Below are 17802 nucleotides of genomic sequence, written 5' to 3' on the forward strand. Positions count from 1 at the left end.
TAATGCATAATAAAGTTTTTTTTTCATGGTTTTATTCCCCTTTTTTGCCATAACTGTTTTAGTTTGAAGGCATCCATGAACATATACAGAAAAAAAAAACACTTAATGGAACACCTGGATAAAAAAATAAAGTTGTGAGAAGAATAATTTCATAATGTTAATATCTACATACTCAAATAAGCATTTCCATTATTTCAGAGCTATAATAGGATTCAAGTTAAGGGGTCATGCCTTTCTGAGTTATCCACAACGGCTGTTGATTTCTCTCTCTAATGATCTCTCTGACTCAATAACATTTTGAAGTATATAATTAGAGGTGCTCACATTTTAGAGAATGTAGAAGTGAATCATAATCTGTTTACAAAAAACACAACCTACCATGTAGATGTTGAGGGCAACTAGGTGGCTCAATGGATTGAGAACCAGGTCTAGAGATGGAAGGTCATGGGTTCAAATTTGACTTCAGACACTTCCTGTTTTTTTACTCTAGGCAAGTCACTTAATACTCATTGCCTAGTCCTTGCTGCATTGGTTTTAAGATGAAAGATAAGGATTAATAATAATAATAATAATGATAAGTAGGTATCATTGAGAGGATTTTAGAAAGGGATAGGAATAGCCACAGAGAAAAGGGTTCAAGTATAACAAAGAAAAAATAAATGATGACATTCAGAATTTGTTTTACGGTTGCATCATCCTTACCAACAATAACAAAATTATTAATCTATGTCGCCCAGGCTGGAAGTAAAGGGGCTATTCACAGGCCAGATTTGCCTCTCTTTAAGCAACTTGATCCTCTAGCCTACTACAGTTCAGAACTCCTGGGCCTAAGAGATCCATCAGCCAAGGTCTCCCTGGCAGCTAGGATTATAGGCATGAGCCACAAAAACCCAACTACAAATTTGCATCCTAAGTGAAAGACATTGTTTAAGAAAGAATTAAGTTATCTTTGAAATTGTGAACTTAAATTTTCATATGACCAGAAATAAACCTGGTTTTGGTTTTTCAACAATGATCCTTCCATCAGAAAAAGTCTGATAGTTTCAATTAAGTGTTACTCGTCTTCTTATTCTTTGTCATAATGAACTTGACCAGAGATGAATTTTTTAGACCCTTATCCTTTATACAGTGATCCAGTGGAACATAGTGCTTATTGTGTTTTCTTTTTTTAAATTTTGTTTTAAATAGTTGCACTACCCTCAGCATTTCAGTCTGATTCCACCCTTCTAACAAGTCAAAGGGAATATCCTGTCTCATGGGAGAGGGGAGGTATTGGTTAATTCTCTCTTCCCTGAAGGAATCCAAGGCCTTCCCACCAAGATATAACCAGTCTGACCTATGACTAACTCAAAAGCGAGTCTACCATTGAAGATGCATCGTGTCTTTCATGAACAAACCATTCAGCTCATCCTGGAGCCAAAGTAAAGGAAGATGTCATTAACAAATGGTTTTCTGGATTCTGACTAAACTTCAATCAAATTCAAACACGACATCAAGGTAATCTCAAAAAAAGGTTTATTAGCATGATTAAAAACATTTTCTGAAGAATGACAGAGAGAAAGTAAATTCTTAACATGGAAGAATATCAGTTGCAACACTATAAACAATGTTTGGAACTGAATGAACAGCTTTATTGCCAGTCTTCACTTGACTAAGAACAATCCATACACTGGTTGTATGTAATTGTGACTATTGCTTTGTCTGGAGACGAGTCCCTATGGCAGTTAAGTATAAAAAATATCTATTGTCACAGTTGGATTATGGACTGCACTGTTAAAGTTAAGAACTGGTAAAAATTATTCTCAAATGAAGTCTTTTAAAAAAAACACGACTGTCCTTTTAAACATACTACAAAGAAATACATTAGTATTTTGGTCTTAAAATTCTTACATGATATTTAGAATGGCAATCCCCAAACTCCCTCCCTTTATATCATCATTAAATCAAACACCTCTTCTAGAGGCTGCTTCTTGGGTTTGACTCTGGAGACTTTTTAACTTCATGTTTAAACTGGCTTGAGAACGAAGACAGCATCATCTAATACATAGTAGTCATTATACATGTCACCTTCACATAAGTATGGCAGCCTGGTGAAAGCTTCAATCACAAAACCAGCTTTTCTGAAAACTTCAGGCAGACTGTTCACTTGTTCTTCCCAGTTCTGTCCTTTAATTTCCAAAATTTCAGAGGGCTTGTCCCATTTGCCTCCTACTGAAACAAAATGGAAATAAAAAGTTAAATTCTTGACTAGATCTCATTTCTTTTAAAGTAGTAGTTCCTTGAGATTCTGGGTTCTTAGCATTGTAGCACTGGAGCTGAAAGGGTTCTGAGGACACTCAGTTCAAATCCTCATTTTATAGATAAGCACACTCTGGGCCTTGTAAAGGACTTGCCTATAGCCATATAAGCAGAAACATCTGACCCTTTCCCGTGCTCCACTTATTATTTTATTGCTGCTCTACTACCTTTTACTACACTTTATTCATTTCCAAAACTGTCTCTGTCTTTCTCTCTGTCCCTCTCTCTGTCTCTCTTGCATATACGATGTTCTTTCAGTTTAACCAGTTTACTATATTATAGTCAACAGCAACAGGAACTTGGTCACCAAATCTGCAAATACAAATGACAAAAAAGACTATGAAATATAGAAGTTAGTTTTAACATAAATAAAAAGTACTACTTTCCATCATATGTAGCAATCTCATAGAACTAATTACCATAGATTATCAGGGTAAAAGTAAAAATGGACTTGGAAAAGGTTTAAAAATCTAGGAATTATTAATTATTACTAAAGGAAGGCTAAAGCTTATTTTTAATCTTTGAGGATAGTATCCTAGAAGAAGACAACTACCATTAATTATCAAAACATCCCTTTATTTCCTGTAGGAAAATAATACTGGGATGGATCACTTATATGACCCAATTACATGACAGTAATTCTTTTACACATATAGTCTAAAACATACAGTATTTGTCTCACCAACTACACTCTAAGCAAAAGATCAAAGATTTTGAGCTGGAAATTACATCAGAAGTCATCTAGCTCAATCCCCTCAAAAGTGACTATGCCATACGCAATCTTCTACATTCCACTACCACTAACCAAGTCTGCTACATTGCTGAATATATGATGAATACTTGACTATCTTTCATATTTAATTAAAACTAAGTCAAAATTCCTTAACAAAGGAAAAGTGATTATCACCAAAATTCAAAATCATCAATTATTCAACACCTGGAAATAAATTATGCATTAAAATTTCTATCCTGAAGGGTGAAATTCTGTGGCTGTGAAAAAAGCTGATGTAATTTTTTAAAGTTCCTGATTATAGTTCCTAGTTATAGTTCCTCTCCCTGGCCACTCCTTTCAAAAAAAAGTTCCAATTCATTTTTGAATATATGTATAACAAGATGACAACCCCAAATAGAGTTATCACTATTATCACTCTGGAATTCAACCTGATTCTATTGTATACTGGTAAGCTTTTTTTTTTCCTGCTGTAATTGAATCACTTTCTTTTTCTTCTGATGTATTTAGGTTTTAAATTTTAAGCTCTAGCATGTTAATTTTAAAATGCACATCATAATGGGAATTGTCTAAAGAATAGCAATACTAATTCACTAGAGAGATAAAGTTAAAAATGACTGAGTTTTCTATTTACTTTTAAAAATTCCTTTCTCTAAAAGTTAAATAGGAATTTTTAACAAAGCAAGGAACCAGAAGTATATTTTTAATAATTTAATTTGTAGTAACCACAATGTAGCCATTAATCAAGCTTTTGTTTTGCTTTATACTCAGCAAGAATTCAGTAAATCTTTGCTCAAAGATGTATTCCTTAGAGTTGTATAAAATGAAATTAGGTAAATCAAATATTTTCAATTCGAAAGGAGGCTTGTGATTTAAAATTATCCCCTAATGTAAATGTAATCCATTTTATAGCGACTTTTCCACAATGTAGAAAACCCATTTCTAATAGGTGAAATCTCCAATCAGCTCACAAATCAAAGAAGGGAAAACTACTTTTAAATAATTTTTTTCTCAATCTCATTTTTGAAAGTAATTTCCCCCCCCTCTACCTTTGTGAACAGATGTGAGTTTTGTTTTTTTAACAAAATAGGAAGGAAATATTTGCCACAGAATTTTGCTTTAGACAAGTGTCCTTTAAAAACTTAAATTAGCAATTAAAGAGCTAATTTAAATCTAAATTTTAATTTTAATTTAATAATTTTAATTTTTTAAAATGTTATATACTTCTACGTAACTTTTTGGAGAACTTTCATGTGAGCAAATTGTGATGTAACTGTTTATCCAAACTTCCCTTTTTGTAAATGTATTGCTTAACATAAAAAAGTAACCATGTTTAACGATATAATAGGAAATCTTAAGTAAAAGGAAGCAGTCCCCTTAAATTCCAGAGTTGTAAAGTGTTTCTTTTGTACCATCTGCTATTTTATTGAGAGGAAAAAGAAATGTGGGGGAGAATAGGTAGATGAATAGGTAAGAGGGAGAAAATGCACAGAGTTCTAATCTCAGACTTGCTACCAGTATACTAAACTAAACTGGTCTCAGTTTCTTCAACAATAAAATGGAGATAAATGCTCTATCTGCTTCAAAGCTGTTGTAGCATTGAAGTGATTTATAAAGCACTATGTAAATGTCAGCTGTTAAATTACATAGGTTAAAGGTATTTTTGACTATGGCTGGGAAAATTAAGAAAAAAATGTCATTATAAATAGAATCTGGAGGTCTCTCAAATCCAAAAGAGAAATCAGAAATATCAATAAGACAGGGGAAAAAAATAAAACTAAATTTTCTCACCAATTTCTTTTCAATAGGTGCTATCCAAACATGTACTGTTTATATACAACAGCCTTCCCTTCTAGAAGTTGACTACACTTGTGAAACAATTACTATACAATGTGATTTTTCTGTTATCAACTGCCCTAAATCGGACCCTAAAGTCCTATGGTTTCGCCAAAATGCTCACCACCAACCTGCGAAGTTGTGTCCAGATCAATGCCTAGACAAGGCCGGCAAATTTACGATAACTGAATCACTGACCCAAAATCAAGCTTCTCTCACCCTAAACACAGTAACTTTAAATGACAGTGCAATTTACTTCTGTGGAATAGCATTTTCAGAATCAGATGAACCAAGATCTAAGCAAACAGGGCCAGGAACAATACTGGTGGTGAGAGGTAGGTCATCATTTACTTTATTTCAAAACAGCAGAATACCCACTATAACATCTAAAAATTAATGGAAATCATTTATTTATTTGTTTGTTTTTTGGATGGGAATTATTTAGGACTTACTGCTAATAACTATCAATATATGGACCAAGAATAATGCTAGTCATCTTTGAACTATTACCCATTCATGATCCCCATGTCTTTCTTCCTCCTCTCTTATTTCCCCCACCTCTTTCTCTGGTAATTAAATCTCACTTATATAAGTAAATGTTTAAATTTTATTCAATAAGCTGACCAAATCCTTCTACCACTAAGTCAAATTATGGTGATTATTACATGTCAAAATAAGTAAGATATCAATGGAAAGAGGGAAGGACTTGGGAGTCAGGAGATTTAGGTTCAAAAATCCTGCCCTAGGTTTTTTTTAGTTGTGTAATCATAGATCAAGTCATTGAACCTCTTAAGACTCAATTTTCTTATCCATAAAAGGAGGATAATTCTTACTATTTTCTCTATTAACCTTATTGAATTGTTGTGTAAAAAACATTTGGCAAACCTTTACGCACTGTATAAATGGGAGTTATCACTATTGATAGTAACAACAAAATGCTTTAATACTTTATGGATTTGTAATTCTATCCATGTGAGTACTTCCTCTACTGATCTGGATTAAAACCCTACTATAACTTAGCAAATGACTTTTGCTAGAGCTGACAAATTCATTACCCCATGATCAAAGTGGTGACAACCTTCCTCAACTTAGGTTGAACTTTGGGCAAGAGACATAGTCTATTATTTCACTGGTTTTAGAAGTCTTTCAAGCTTGGTCAGACCTATGAGACCTACTAGATGAGATTGAAAATCCAAGTCTCCAGACAACAAATAAGGCAAAGAAGGTGGGTCTTGAACCTTATAATATACAACATTAAATAAAAAGGGAAACTCATTCACTTTCATTCACCCCTCTGCCCAGCAGCTCAAAGGGAGCGCTTCACATGCAGCAGAGCTGGGAAGGAAGTGGAGAACTTGGGTCACTCTCCTCCCCATCTCCACAAACGTCATTTCACCCACCCCTCTGCCCAACAGCCCAAAAGGAGTGCTCCCTCTCCTGTCTGGGGTAAGGGGTGGGGCACAGCACATGGACACATGGCACAAGGTTGGGGGGGGGGGGGACACACAATCTCTAAAAGGCTCACCATCACTGTCCTAGTCATTTGAAGGACTATTTAAATCACACATAAGAGGGAAAAAGTAAAATCAATTTAGAAGCTTCTGAGCTTCACTGTCCATTGTACACTAAATTTTCTGTGTACTAACTAACCTGTTAACAAGAGAACAAGCTTTTAAAGAGATAAGAGCATTAAATCACAAGTAGACAAAAGAATTTCTTGGAAAACAGAAATGGGGGCTTTTCTACTTCTGCTGCTTTACCTGGTCAGTGCTGATTCACATCATTTGTGGGTATCTCAAAAAACCTTAAATTCAGATTTTTATTTTTAAAACTTCTATCATTGATCTAGCCTACTTCTTTTGTTTATTAGGGACCCTTTCCCTTGGAAGGAGGAAATACAGTATGTAAAAGAGGCTAGATTATTACTGTCAGAATTTCAGTAAAAAGAGTAGCTGGTACATTTTGTGAGGTCCCAGTCTTTTTTTTTCTTTTTTAAACTCCTACCTTCTATATGAGAATCATTATTGTATATCAGTTCTAAGGCAGAAGAGTGGTAAGGGCTAGGCAAGGGGCAGGGAGTGTTAAGTGACTTGCCATGGGTCACAGAGCTAGGAAGTGTCTGAGGCCAAATTTGAACCCAGGACCTTCTGTCTCTAGGCCTGCTCTTTATCCACTGAGTTACCCTTAAGTTCTAGTCTTTAAAGTCATGTCCAGAGAGAGTCTAAAATCTCTAACTTCTTGTTTTTAATCCTCTGCTATAGATTGCTATCATTTGGATATATTTAATATTTGAATATTAAATAGTGTTATTAAATAATTAAACTTAACAATATTGTTATTAAATTATTTAAAAATAATTAAATATTAAAATATTTAATATACTGTTCACTGAGAAAAGAAATAAGTTGATGCCTCATTTTAAAAAGGAGTTACTTTTTGAAGAAGAGAAATGAGAATTTGAAATCTTTGATGCTACAAACATAATAATGGGTCAACATCCTCATTTGACATGTTAATATTCTTATTTGACAAAACTGTTTTTATTTTATTAATAAAACTTTGGTGACAAATTTTTAAACTCTACCAAGGGGTCTGATCTATCTGTATAGGTAGAAGTATAGGAAAAGTCCCAAATTCTTTTAAGTGTTATTTAAAAGACATGTTAACAAAGGTAAAACCAAGGTAGAAGGTTGAATGCCTCACTGACTATCATAGAAAGAGTTTTAGACTTTGTGAGTCAAGTTCCAGATCTGCCACTTACTAATACTGGTAATTATAGAAAAGTCATGTAAGCTCTCTGAGTCTCAATTTCCTACAAAATAGGGATGATAAGTTATTTTGGACTATCTACTTCTCAGGTTTGTTGTGCAGAATGTGCTTTATAAAAAGTGCAAAGCCTTATAAATGTTATTTTTATGTCACTTATGAATAATAAATCAAACTAGTTTTAAATACTAATTTTTAAATTGTCCTGAAATGTTCATTTTGTCTTAAGTTATCCTTTGTATAACACTGATTTTTAAAATCATTGTAATGAATGATTTAACTAACCTTTGGAAATTCTGAATTCTTCAGGCAAACATAATTTCAAGTCAAACAGATTAAGGAGATGATAAACTATCTATATTTGGGTGTCCACTGGGGCAAAAGACCTGTAATAGTTTTATAAAAAATCTTTTCAACAGTTATTACAGCTATTTTTGTTATTAATAAAGGGACTAGATTGCTCAGCCATGAAGTACAGAATCTTCTGATAGCCCTCTTATCTCTGCTATCCATCTATATTGCTGCTCTAAGTATGATCTTCATAGTCATCTTCAAAGTAAGACAAACTTCCTTTGGTTTCCTTTTACATGTTAATATTGTCAAATAAGGAAATAATTCCCATCCTTCAAGAGTTGTATCACAAACAATTCTAAATTTTGAACCCTGAGGCAGTGCTGCATGGAGAATATATACTGCTACATAGGAAGAGGCAGATTTTTGCATTATTGAAAACATTATTAACTGGAATATATTTATAAAATCTTTTTTTCTCCATCTCAGAGCACCTCCTAAAAATCTATATATGATCCATTCTTGAAAAAATTGCATAACTTCATAGTTCTAAGTGAAGTACACAGATAGAAAACATGTCTTAGTAAAAGACTTATTAACAGATACAATGTTATTGAAAAAATTAGAAGCTAACTTGAAATGATTAAAAAGACCAAAGTACATAGGATAGCATATTTCATTTGTATTCATTTCACTTTCTAGTGGTACAAATCTTCCCATTAATGTCAAACTGACCAGAGTTCAATTTGTTTTATTAATGATTTTAAAATATTTGTGTACATTTCAGAAAATGATATGAACACTATTTTTGTTTTATTAACTAAATATTATGTTGAATGTTAAGGAAAAACTTGGACCTTATACTAGGGCAAGGGTTATTAACCCTTTCTGTGTTATGGAAACCTTTGGTAATCTAGTAAAATCTGTAGACTACCCCCTTCTTATCAAAATGTTTTTAAATGCATAAAATAAGTAAGATTACAAGGGAACTTAATTATACTGAAATAGTTATCAAAAATTGTTTTGAAAAGTTTACGGACCTCTGGTTCAGAACCTATGTGCTAGAGCAATAGGTTAACTCCCATAATTCTTTAAAATACATAAAAATGTTCTTAAAAATATTTACCTTTCTTTAGCAGTTAAAATTGAAAATGCCAAGGAAAACAGGAACTGATGAAGCACCACCAAAGGTAGAGAACATACATTAATGTTTATACAATATATAAAAAAGTGTGACTATCTATAAAGAATAAGTTCAAATCCAATATATTTTAAAATAGTAATTAGATCTCCCCAAAATGCCTTATCACAAATCATTTCTGTCACTAGAAACAAAAGATCAGACAATTCAGTACTCCCTCTTTTATCCACAAAATGTCATTTAATTTTACATTATTCAGCTGTAACTTTCATTTGATGCATTTATAAAAAGCACACAATAAAGTCAAGTTCTTAGGGAGAGGGGGAAGTATTGGTAATATAGGGTAACTATCCCTTCTCTGTCCTAATTTAAGCCACAAAAGAGAAAATAATTTTCTCACCCTTTTTAATAGAAGAGGAGTGCTCGACATATTTTTCAGGAAATTGCACAAGAATTATATCACAAGAGATATGTGGAAACAAAACAACAAGTAAGTATTCTCTATCACAAATTTGCAATGTCTTATTTCATAAAAACTCATATTGGAAGCACATAGTAAATAGCTCTGCTTTCTTTTAAAAATGACTAAAATAGGATTCTCAAAGAAATTAGTTGACTTTCTCAAATACTACGTAATATTGTAAAGAATAATAAATATTATGGAACTTTATTATAAATATAGTTTATAGATAAATATAAGACCATTGGATACAGGCAATCTTTTCAACAGACATAGACATTTTGTACATTAGACTGGAAACTCCACAAAGAGATAGGATTATGTCTTATTTTTTATATTCCCTACATCACTCTAAACAATGCATTGTACAGAATAAGTGTTCAATAAATATTCACTTAATCAATGAAAGATAATTACTTATTTCCAAATGTAGTATATGGAAAGGTCTGTGTTAATACCTACCACCTCAAACAACCTAGGATTCATTTTCACATAAGTCCCATATGAGTTGGTACACTTAAACTGTCCTCTTCTGCAAGGACTAAGTAGAAAGAAACATATGAAGAAGGCTAAAAGTTTCCTTTTTTAAATAACCTTTTGGGTTAATAATTGCAAAGGGTATTCTTTCAAAAATTGGCCCCTCATAGGGGAAAGAATTTTGCTTCAATAAGCCTCAAATTAGAAAACAAAAATTCAGATGTTGAAAGACCTTTTTAACCATAAACCAAAGAGAATATGACAGAACAAGGCTTGTCATATGAAACTTTTGATGTAGGTTCCTTTTAAATAATAAATTCTCAGTGGACCAACACTTAAAGAGATAAAATGAATTCATGAAAGCAAAAGCAAGGAGGAGGTACTTGCTAGTAGTTATACTGATTTCTGCTTTATTTCCAAAAAGGAAACTGAGGTACAATGAAATGACTCCTTTCATGGGCTAAAGAAATGAACTGTTAGAACCAGAAGGGAAGAATTCATAGGTTCCAGAAGAGCATATATGTAAAATAGGAAACAAAAATTCCTGTTAGTAAGACAATGTTAAATTCACACAAGGAAAGAGAAATTAGTAGTTTTTTAATCAAGGGGATGAAAAATCAAATTATTTCTTAAAAAAAATCCATTTTCTAAATGTGTAATTGCAGCTACATAAGTCCTAAATCCATATAAATTCTAAAAATTCTTAGAACAGTACAGAAGCAGGACTTTCAAATAAGGTGCAACTTTAAAACTGATAGAACAGATATCCAGAGCTAATCTTTCTATGTGAATAGCATGTAATAATTATGAATGGGAGTTTGGTACTTTATAACTTTAAAACACCAGTAATAATATTTTACTTTAAATGACAACTAATACATTCATCTAATCCATTTTTACTGGTTCCCCTGTCTATCACATCACCAAATGTTATATTGAGATGTAGTGGAAAAACAATCACTTTAAAACATTAGAGACTGTCATACTATTAATGTTTATTATACATTAATTTATTAATATATAGTAAACTATTGAGTAATTTTGAATAGTAGAAATGAAGGTACTCCAAAGCTCAAAGGTAAAACAAGTACAATCAGTAATGTCTTTTCATAATCTCATTAAAGATTAAACCCTTACTTTCTGCCTTGGAACCAGTTCCAAGGCAGAAGAGTGGTAAGGGCTAGGCAATAGGGGTTAAGTGACTTGCCAGGGCTCACACAGCTAGGAAATGAAATGTCTGAGGCCAGATTTGAGCCTAGGACCTCCTGTCTCTAGACCTGGCTCTCAATCCACTATACTACTCTGCTGCCCCCTAAAGATTACATTTTTAAGAAAAGGAGAAGGTAGCATACAACTAGAAAAAACGGATTTTTGATATTCTAGTCTGACAAAGAGACCTAAAACAATGTTTCTGCTTTCATCTCTCATTCTATTTAATGGAAAAATCATATTTTCCCTTTTGTACCTCTCTAGAGCTATTGGAATGATTGTTATTTCCCAGTATTAAGAATATTTAGACATTTCTTGACAATGGTAAATGATCAAAACAATTTAAATGTAACTTATTTTTCTTTAGGAGAAAGATGACATCATCTATGAAAATAGAAGAGCACATTCCAACTTTTAAAGATCATAGAGGACTCTCTTACTTTTTAAAGCACTAGTTTTTCAATGAAGCCACTGGAAATTTTATGCTAGAAGCTATATATGCAGTAAGAACCTACAGTGATTAGAGATTTAGAAATACTTACAAACCAACCAAAGTAAAATTCAAAAAAGACGTCTTAGTATTTAAATATACTTTGAAGAAGAAAATTGTAACTATTTAAATAGTGAAAAATAAATAAAAAAGGCTATTTTCTATCATGAATTTGTTTATAGAAAATTTGAAGAGGTTAATTTTTTGAGTGCATTAAAAACTATATTTCCTGTATATCAGTAGCATTCTACCTAAGTAAGTTTTAAGAAAATGAAATACTAGGTGAAATAATATAACATAGAGTCAAGTTAATTTTGTCAGACAATGTTATAAATGGGCAATTGACTAAACAATAAATATTACATATGGCAGAGTCCTACATTTTTATGGAGTGGAAGGGGTCTGGTTTCAAAGTAGTAACTACATTGTGCCAAAAAGAAACAGGGCATCTTTCTGCCAGGTAAGTGTGTCTCTGAGTTAAGAAGGTCCAAGTTCTAGTAGTAACTTTGATACATATATATATGAACTGACTCTAACTTAAATGTGCCTCGGGCAACTTTCCAGGACTATAAGTTATAGGAAAGTTGCTAATTTGCTTTCCCTATATCAATGAAATCATAGGATAATAGGAGTACCAGATCTCAAACTGGATTACAAAGCTGTAATCATCAAAATAATCTGGTACTATCTAAGAGATAGAGCAATAAATCAGTGGAATTAAATAGCTACACAATACATAGTAGCAAATGCCCATGAATCCAAGCTTTTAGGACAAGAAATCACTATTTAACAAAAACTGCTGGGGAAATTGGAAAAAGGTATGGAAGAGACTGGGTATAAACCAATATCTCACAACCTATACTAAGATAAGGTCAAAATGGATGCATGATTTAATCATAAAGGGTACTACCATTAGCAAATTAGAGGAGCAAAGAATAGTCTATCTGTCAAATCTGTGGATAAGGAAAGAATTTATGACCAAACAAGAGTTAGAAAGCATACAGAATGTAAAATGAATAGTTTTATTTATATTAAACTAAAAAGGTTTTGCACAAACAAAATCCATACAACCAAGATTAAAAAAAAAAAAAGAAAGAGCTGGGGAAATTTTTTTTTACAGCATGTATCTCTGATAAAGGCCCCATTTCTCAAATATCTAGAGAATTGAGTCAAATTTATAAGGAACTAAATCATTTTCCAATTGATAAATAGTCAAAGAATATTAACAAGCATGTTTCAACGGAAGAAATAAAGCCTTATATATCATCCACATGGAAAAAAATGCTCTACATTGCTCAAAATTTGATAAATGCAAATTAATACAACTCTGAAGTACTCTTTACACCTATCAGATTGGCTAATAGAGCAGAAAAGGGGAAAAATAAATTTTGGAGGGGATGTGGGAAAATTTAGACACTAAAACACTGTTGGTGAAGTTGTCAATTGATCCAACCATTTAGGGGAGCAATTTGGAAGTATGCCCAAAGAGCTTTAAAACTGTGCATACCCTTTGATTCAGCAATATCATTTACTAGGTCTATATCCCAAAGAGATTTTTTCTTTTTCTCAAAAATTTATTATTATTTTTTTTTAGATTTAGAATCTTTTTCCATGGTTACATGATTCATATTCTTTCCCTCCCCTCCTCCCTCCACCCTCCTGAAGCCAACAAGCAAGTCAACTGGATTTTACATGTATCATTGATCAAGACCCATTTCCATATTATTAATACTTGCAATAGAGTGATCATTTAGAGCAGTGATTCCCAAACTTTTTTGGCCTACCGCCCCCTTTCCAGAAAAAATATTACTTAACCCCCTGGAAATTTTTTTTTTTAAATTTTAATAGCAATTAATAGGAAAGATAAATGCACTTGTGGCCATCATGGGCCCCCCTGGATCACTGCAGCACCCACCAGGGGGCAGTAGTGCCCACTTTGGGAATCACTGATTTAGAGTCTACATCCCCAATCATATGCCCATTGAACCACATGATCAAGGGAATGTTTTTCTTCTGTGTTTCTACTCCCAGTTTTTTCTCTGGCTGTTGCAAGGGGTAAAAAGGGATTTTGATTGGGTGAATATTAAAAAGTTTGGTCAACAGGGAATTGAATAATTATCAGTCCCCAATTAAAGAATAACCTCAAGTCAAATTGACCTTTATGGAAGTTTATTTACAAATGAAAAGAGAGAAAGTAAGAAAATTAGAGAAAGGATAAGGTAGGATAAGTAACCTAACACACTAGGTAAATTGCTCCAATCCCCTAGTTTATCCCAGGCAGATCTAATTAACCTCAGAAGAGGGAGATTGGGCTTTGAGTCCAAGGCTGGAAAGTCAGATGGTTGGAGGCCTGAAGGGCCCTGGAAGCGAATAAAGCAAAAGCTTCAGTCACAGAAAGGGAAGTTCTTTAAGAGAAGTTCAGGAAGATTCAGTCTTTACACTCACCACATGGAATTCCAAAGGAAATATTTAAGAACAGTCTCACCAAGTTCTCAGGGTCCCAGCTCCAGAGCTCCTCCAAGTCCTGGTCACAAACCAGAAGAACCTAGCTGAACTCATTGAGCTCTCTTTTAAAGGGGCTTCTTATGCATCAATTCTCGTGCCTTCCTCTTAGTTTATGTGTCCAATCACAACGATGTGGATAGTGTTCTTTCTCATAAGTCCCTCAGAATTGTCCTGGATCATTGCATTGCTGCTAGTAGAGAAGTCCATTACATTCGATTGTGCCACTGTGTGTCAGTCTCTGTGTACAACATTTTACTGGTTCTGCTCCTTTTACTCTGCATCAATTCCTGGAGGTTGTTCCAATTCACATGGAGTTCCTCTAGTTTATTATTCTTTTCAGCACAATAGTATTCCATCAGCAACAGATACCACAATTTGTTCAGCCATTCTCCAATCGAAGGGCATCCCCTCATTTTCCAATTTTTTGCCACCACAAAGGGCACAGCTATAAATATTTTTGTACACGTAGTTTTCCTTTTTACCAAAGAGATTTTTTAAAGAGAAAAGGACCTGTTTGTAAAAAAAATATTTATAGCAACACTTTGTGGCAGCAAAGATTGGAAACTGAGGGGATCTCTATCAATTGGGGAATGATTGAACAATCTATAATATATGATTGAAATGGAATGTTACTGTTATAAGAAATGATGAGAAAAATGATTTCAGAAAAACCTGGAAAGACCTACATGATCTAATACAAAGTTAAGTGAGCAGAACCAGGAGAATATTGTACACTGTAACAGCAATACTGTATGATCAATATTTGTAAATAGCTTGGCTGCTTAGCAATACAATGATTCAAAACAATCCTCGAGGACTCATAAAAAATGCCATCTGCCTCCAGAGAAAGAATGATGGAATATAAATGCAAAATGAGACATACTATATTTCACTTTATTCCTTTACTTTTCTTTTGTTTGTTAAAGTTCTTTTTTACAAAAGGACTAATATAGAGATGTGTTATACTATTATATATGTAAAGTCTGCATCAGATTGCTTGCTCAGGGAGGGAAGAGGGAAGGAAAAAAGGGAGGGTAAGATTTTGGCTCAAACTTTTAAAAATGAAGGTTAAAAATTGCTTTTTTCATGTAATTGAGGAAATAATTTTTAACAAAAGGAAAGAAACTTAACTGGAAAATTAAAAAAAAATTAAAAGAAAAGAAATCATAGGCTCAACTGTCTTTCCCACAATTTCCCACAATATGATTTTTAAGGACTCCCCTGAGCCAGAACTAAAGTCATTTTTCCATCTACATATAAAAATATACACATCACTTAGAGACTTTCTTGCAAGTATTTTGGTGTTATGTTTTATTTAAGGCAAAAATAAACAAGGTCTTAAGCATCAAGGTTTAACTTAATGAAGTGCATATTGCAAAAAAGTATCAATTATACACATACTTTAACATATCCCACACATGTGAAAAACCCATAGAGAACATTATGAAAAATGAAATTGATGATTTTGATTACATTAAGTTTTTAAAAGTTTATACAAATAACACTAATACAACCAAGATTTGAAGGGAAAGAACAACTTTGGGAAAAAAATGTATAACAAGTATCTCTGACAAAGGCCTTATTTCTCAAAATATATAGAGAACTGAGTCAAATTTATAAGTATACAAAGCATTCCCCAATTGAAAAATAGTCAAAGGATATAAACAGGCAGTTCAGAGGAAGAAATTAAAACTATCTGTAATCATATGAAAAAATGTTCCAAATCACTACCAATTAGAGAAATGCAAATTAAAACAACTTTGAGCTACCACCTCACCCCTATCAGATTGGCTAACGTGACTAGAAAAGAAAATGATAAATGTTGGAGGGGATGTGGGAAAATTGGTAAACTAATACACTGTTGGTGGAATTGTAAACTAATACAACCATTCTGATGAGGAATGTGGAATAGGCTCAAAGGACCACAAAACTATGAATACCCTTTGATCCAGGAATACCACTACTGGATCTGTAGCCCAAAGAGATCAGAGATAAGGTAAAAGTACCTAGCTATACCAAAATATTTTCAGTAGTTCTTTTTGTAGTGGCAAAGAATTAGAAACTGAGGGGTTGTCCATCACTTGGATGGATGAACAAGTTGTGTTATATGGTTGTGATGGAATACTATTGTGTCATAAGAAATGATGAATAGGATGAGTTCTGAAAAACCTGGAAAGACTTTTAAGAACTGATGCAATTTGAAGTGAGCGGAACCAGGGGAATAATGTATATTGCAAGGGAAAAATTAGGCAATGATCAATTGTAAAAGGACTACACCATTACCAGGAAAACAAGTTTCTAAGTTAACCACAAGGGACTCACAATGAAAAATCCTATCCACAGCTAAAGAAGGAACTGTTGGAGTCTGAGAGTAGATCAAAGCATGCCATCTTCTACTTTGCTTCTTTCACGAGATTTTTACTGTATTTGTGAAATGTGTCTTCTATCATGTCATGAGTAATATGGAAATATGCATTGCATGAAAGTACTGGTATAACCCATATCAGACTATTTACTGCCTCAGGGGTGGGGTGGGAAATGGAGGGAGAAGATCTGAATCCTAAAATGTCAGAAAACAATTGTCAAAAATAGTTTCTACATGTAATTGAATAAACAAATAAATTGTTTAAAAAGGAGTTAAACCAATTATTTTCCATAATACAATAATGGGGTAATAGTATAGTGTTTATTCATCTACCAAGCTACCATATATCACTTCCATCAGCTTATTGACAGAGACTAAAGAGACACATTCTAATGCTGTCTCTATTTGAACAGTTATATACATATATATGTGTGTGTGTGTGTGTGTGTGTGTGTATTTTTTTTTCCTTTTTCATTTGATCACTTTAGGTTGCAGACCCTTTACTTAGTTCCAAGTTATTCATCAAAATGGTTGGATCAGTGTTCACTCACAACTCCACCAACAGTGTATTAGTGTCCCTATTTTCCAATATCATTATCTTTTTAAAATTCAAAGATATTTCATTTTCCCAATTACATGTAATAATAATTTTCAACATACATTTCCCAAAATTAAAAAACACTATTTGTCTCCCTACTTTCCCTTCATTAGGAGACGTTAAGCAATTTGATCTGGGTTATACATGTATGATCATGCAAAACATACTTCCATAATGGTCATTGTTATAAGAGAATATTCATTTAAAACCAACCCCACCCCAAAAAAATCATGAATAAACTAATGGACCACAGAGATTCTGGAAAGTTCATCTTGGAACAAAAAAACCTGTGACTGAACTCTTTCAACTCTAGGTGTCACCATTGCATCATATCAGCAGAAAATGATGATCCTTTCTAATATTTGTATTTTTAAACATCCCAAAAGTGTTCAAGAGAAGAAAAATATTTATTGTATTCCTTAGCATTTCAGTAATAAACTATAAGATTTTTCCTGTGAAAGTTATTTTAGCTTGTAAAAAAATCTTTAAGAAACACAAAACCTTTCAAGAATCGCACTCATTTAAAATGGGATAACTAAAAGCTGCTTATGTATTTTAAATATTTCTTTTGAACTGTTAGTTTTTCCTCTTAGTTATTTGCAAACTGATATCCTGCACTGTGCAACTTAAAAATAT

The 17802-nt window shown here is 33.0% G+C and overlaps 2 protein-coding genes across 2 annotated transcripts in view; one reads left to right on the forward strand and one right to left on the reverse strand.

The window, feature by feature from the left end:
- Nucleotides 1-1511: 1511 nt before the first annotated feature.
- The window catches only part of METTL9 (methyltransferase like 9), a 61508-nt gene continuing 45217 nt past the window's right edge, over nt 1512-17802 (reverse strand). The window contains exon 5 of the mRNA XM_044679002.1: nt 1512-2208. Coding sequence (XP_044534937.1) covers nt 2006-2208 — 203 coding nt within the window. The 3' untranslated portion in view covers nt 1512-2005. The remainder of the gene's footprint in view (nt 2209-17802) is intronic.
- IGSF6 (immunoglobulin superfamily member 6) lies at nt 3361-11847 on the forward strand. Its single transcript, XM_044657448.1, has 6 exons — nt 3361-3478; nt 4837-5199; nt 8080-8186; nt 9058-9111; nt 9475-9552; nt 11576-11847. The coding sequence occupies exons 1-6, from the start codon at nt 3400-3402 to the stop codon at nt 11624-11626; spliced, it is 732 nt and encodes a 243-aa protein (XP_044513383.1). The 5' UTR covers nt 3361-3399; the 3' UTR covers nt 11627-11847.

The sequence above is a fragment of the Gracilinanus agilis genome, chromosome 1 (assembly GCF_016433145.1).
Source record: "Gracilinanus agilis isolate LMUSP501 chromosome 1, AgileGrace, whole genome shotgun sequence".
In the NCBI taxonomy this organism is placed as follows: Eukaryota; Metazoa; Chordata; class Mammalia; order Didelphimorphia; family Didelphidae; genus Gracilinanus; species Gracilinanus agilis.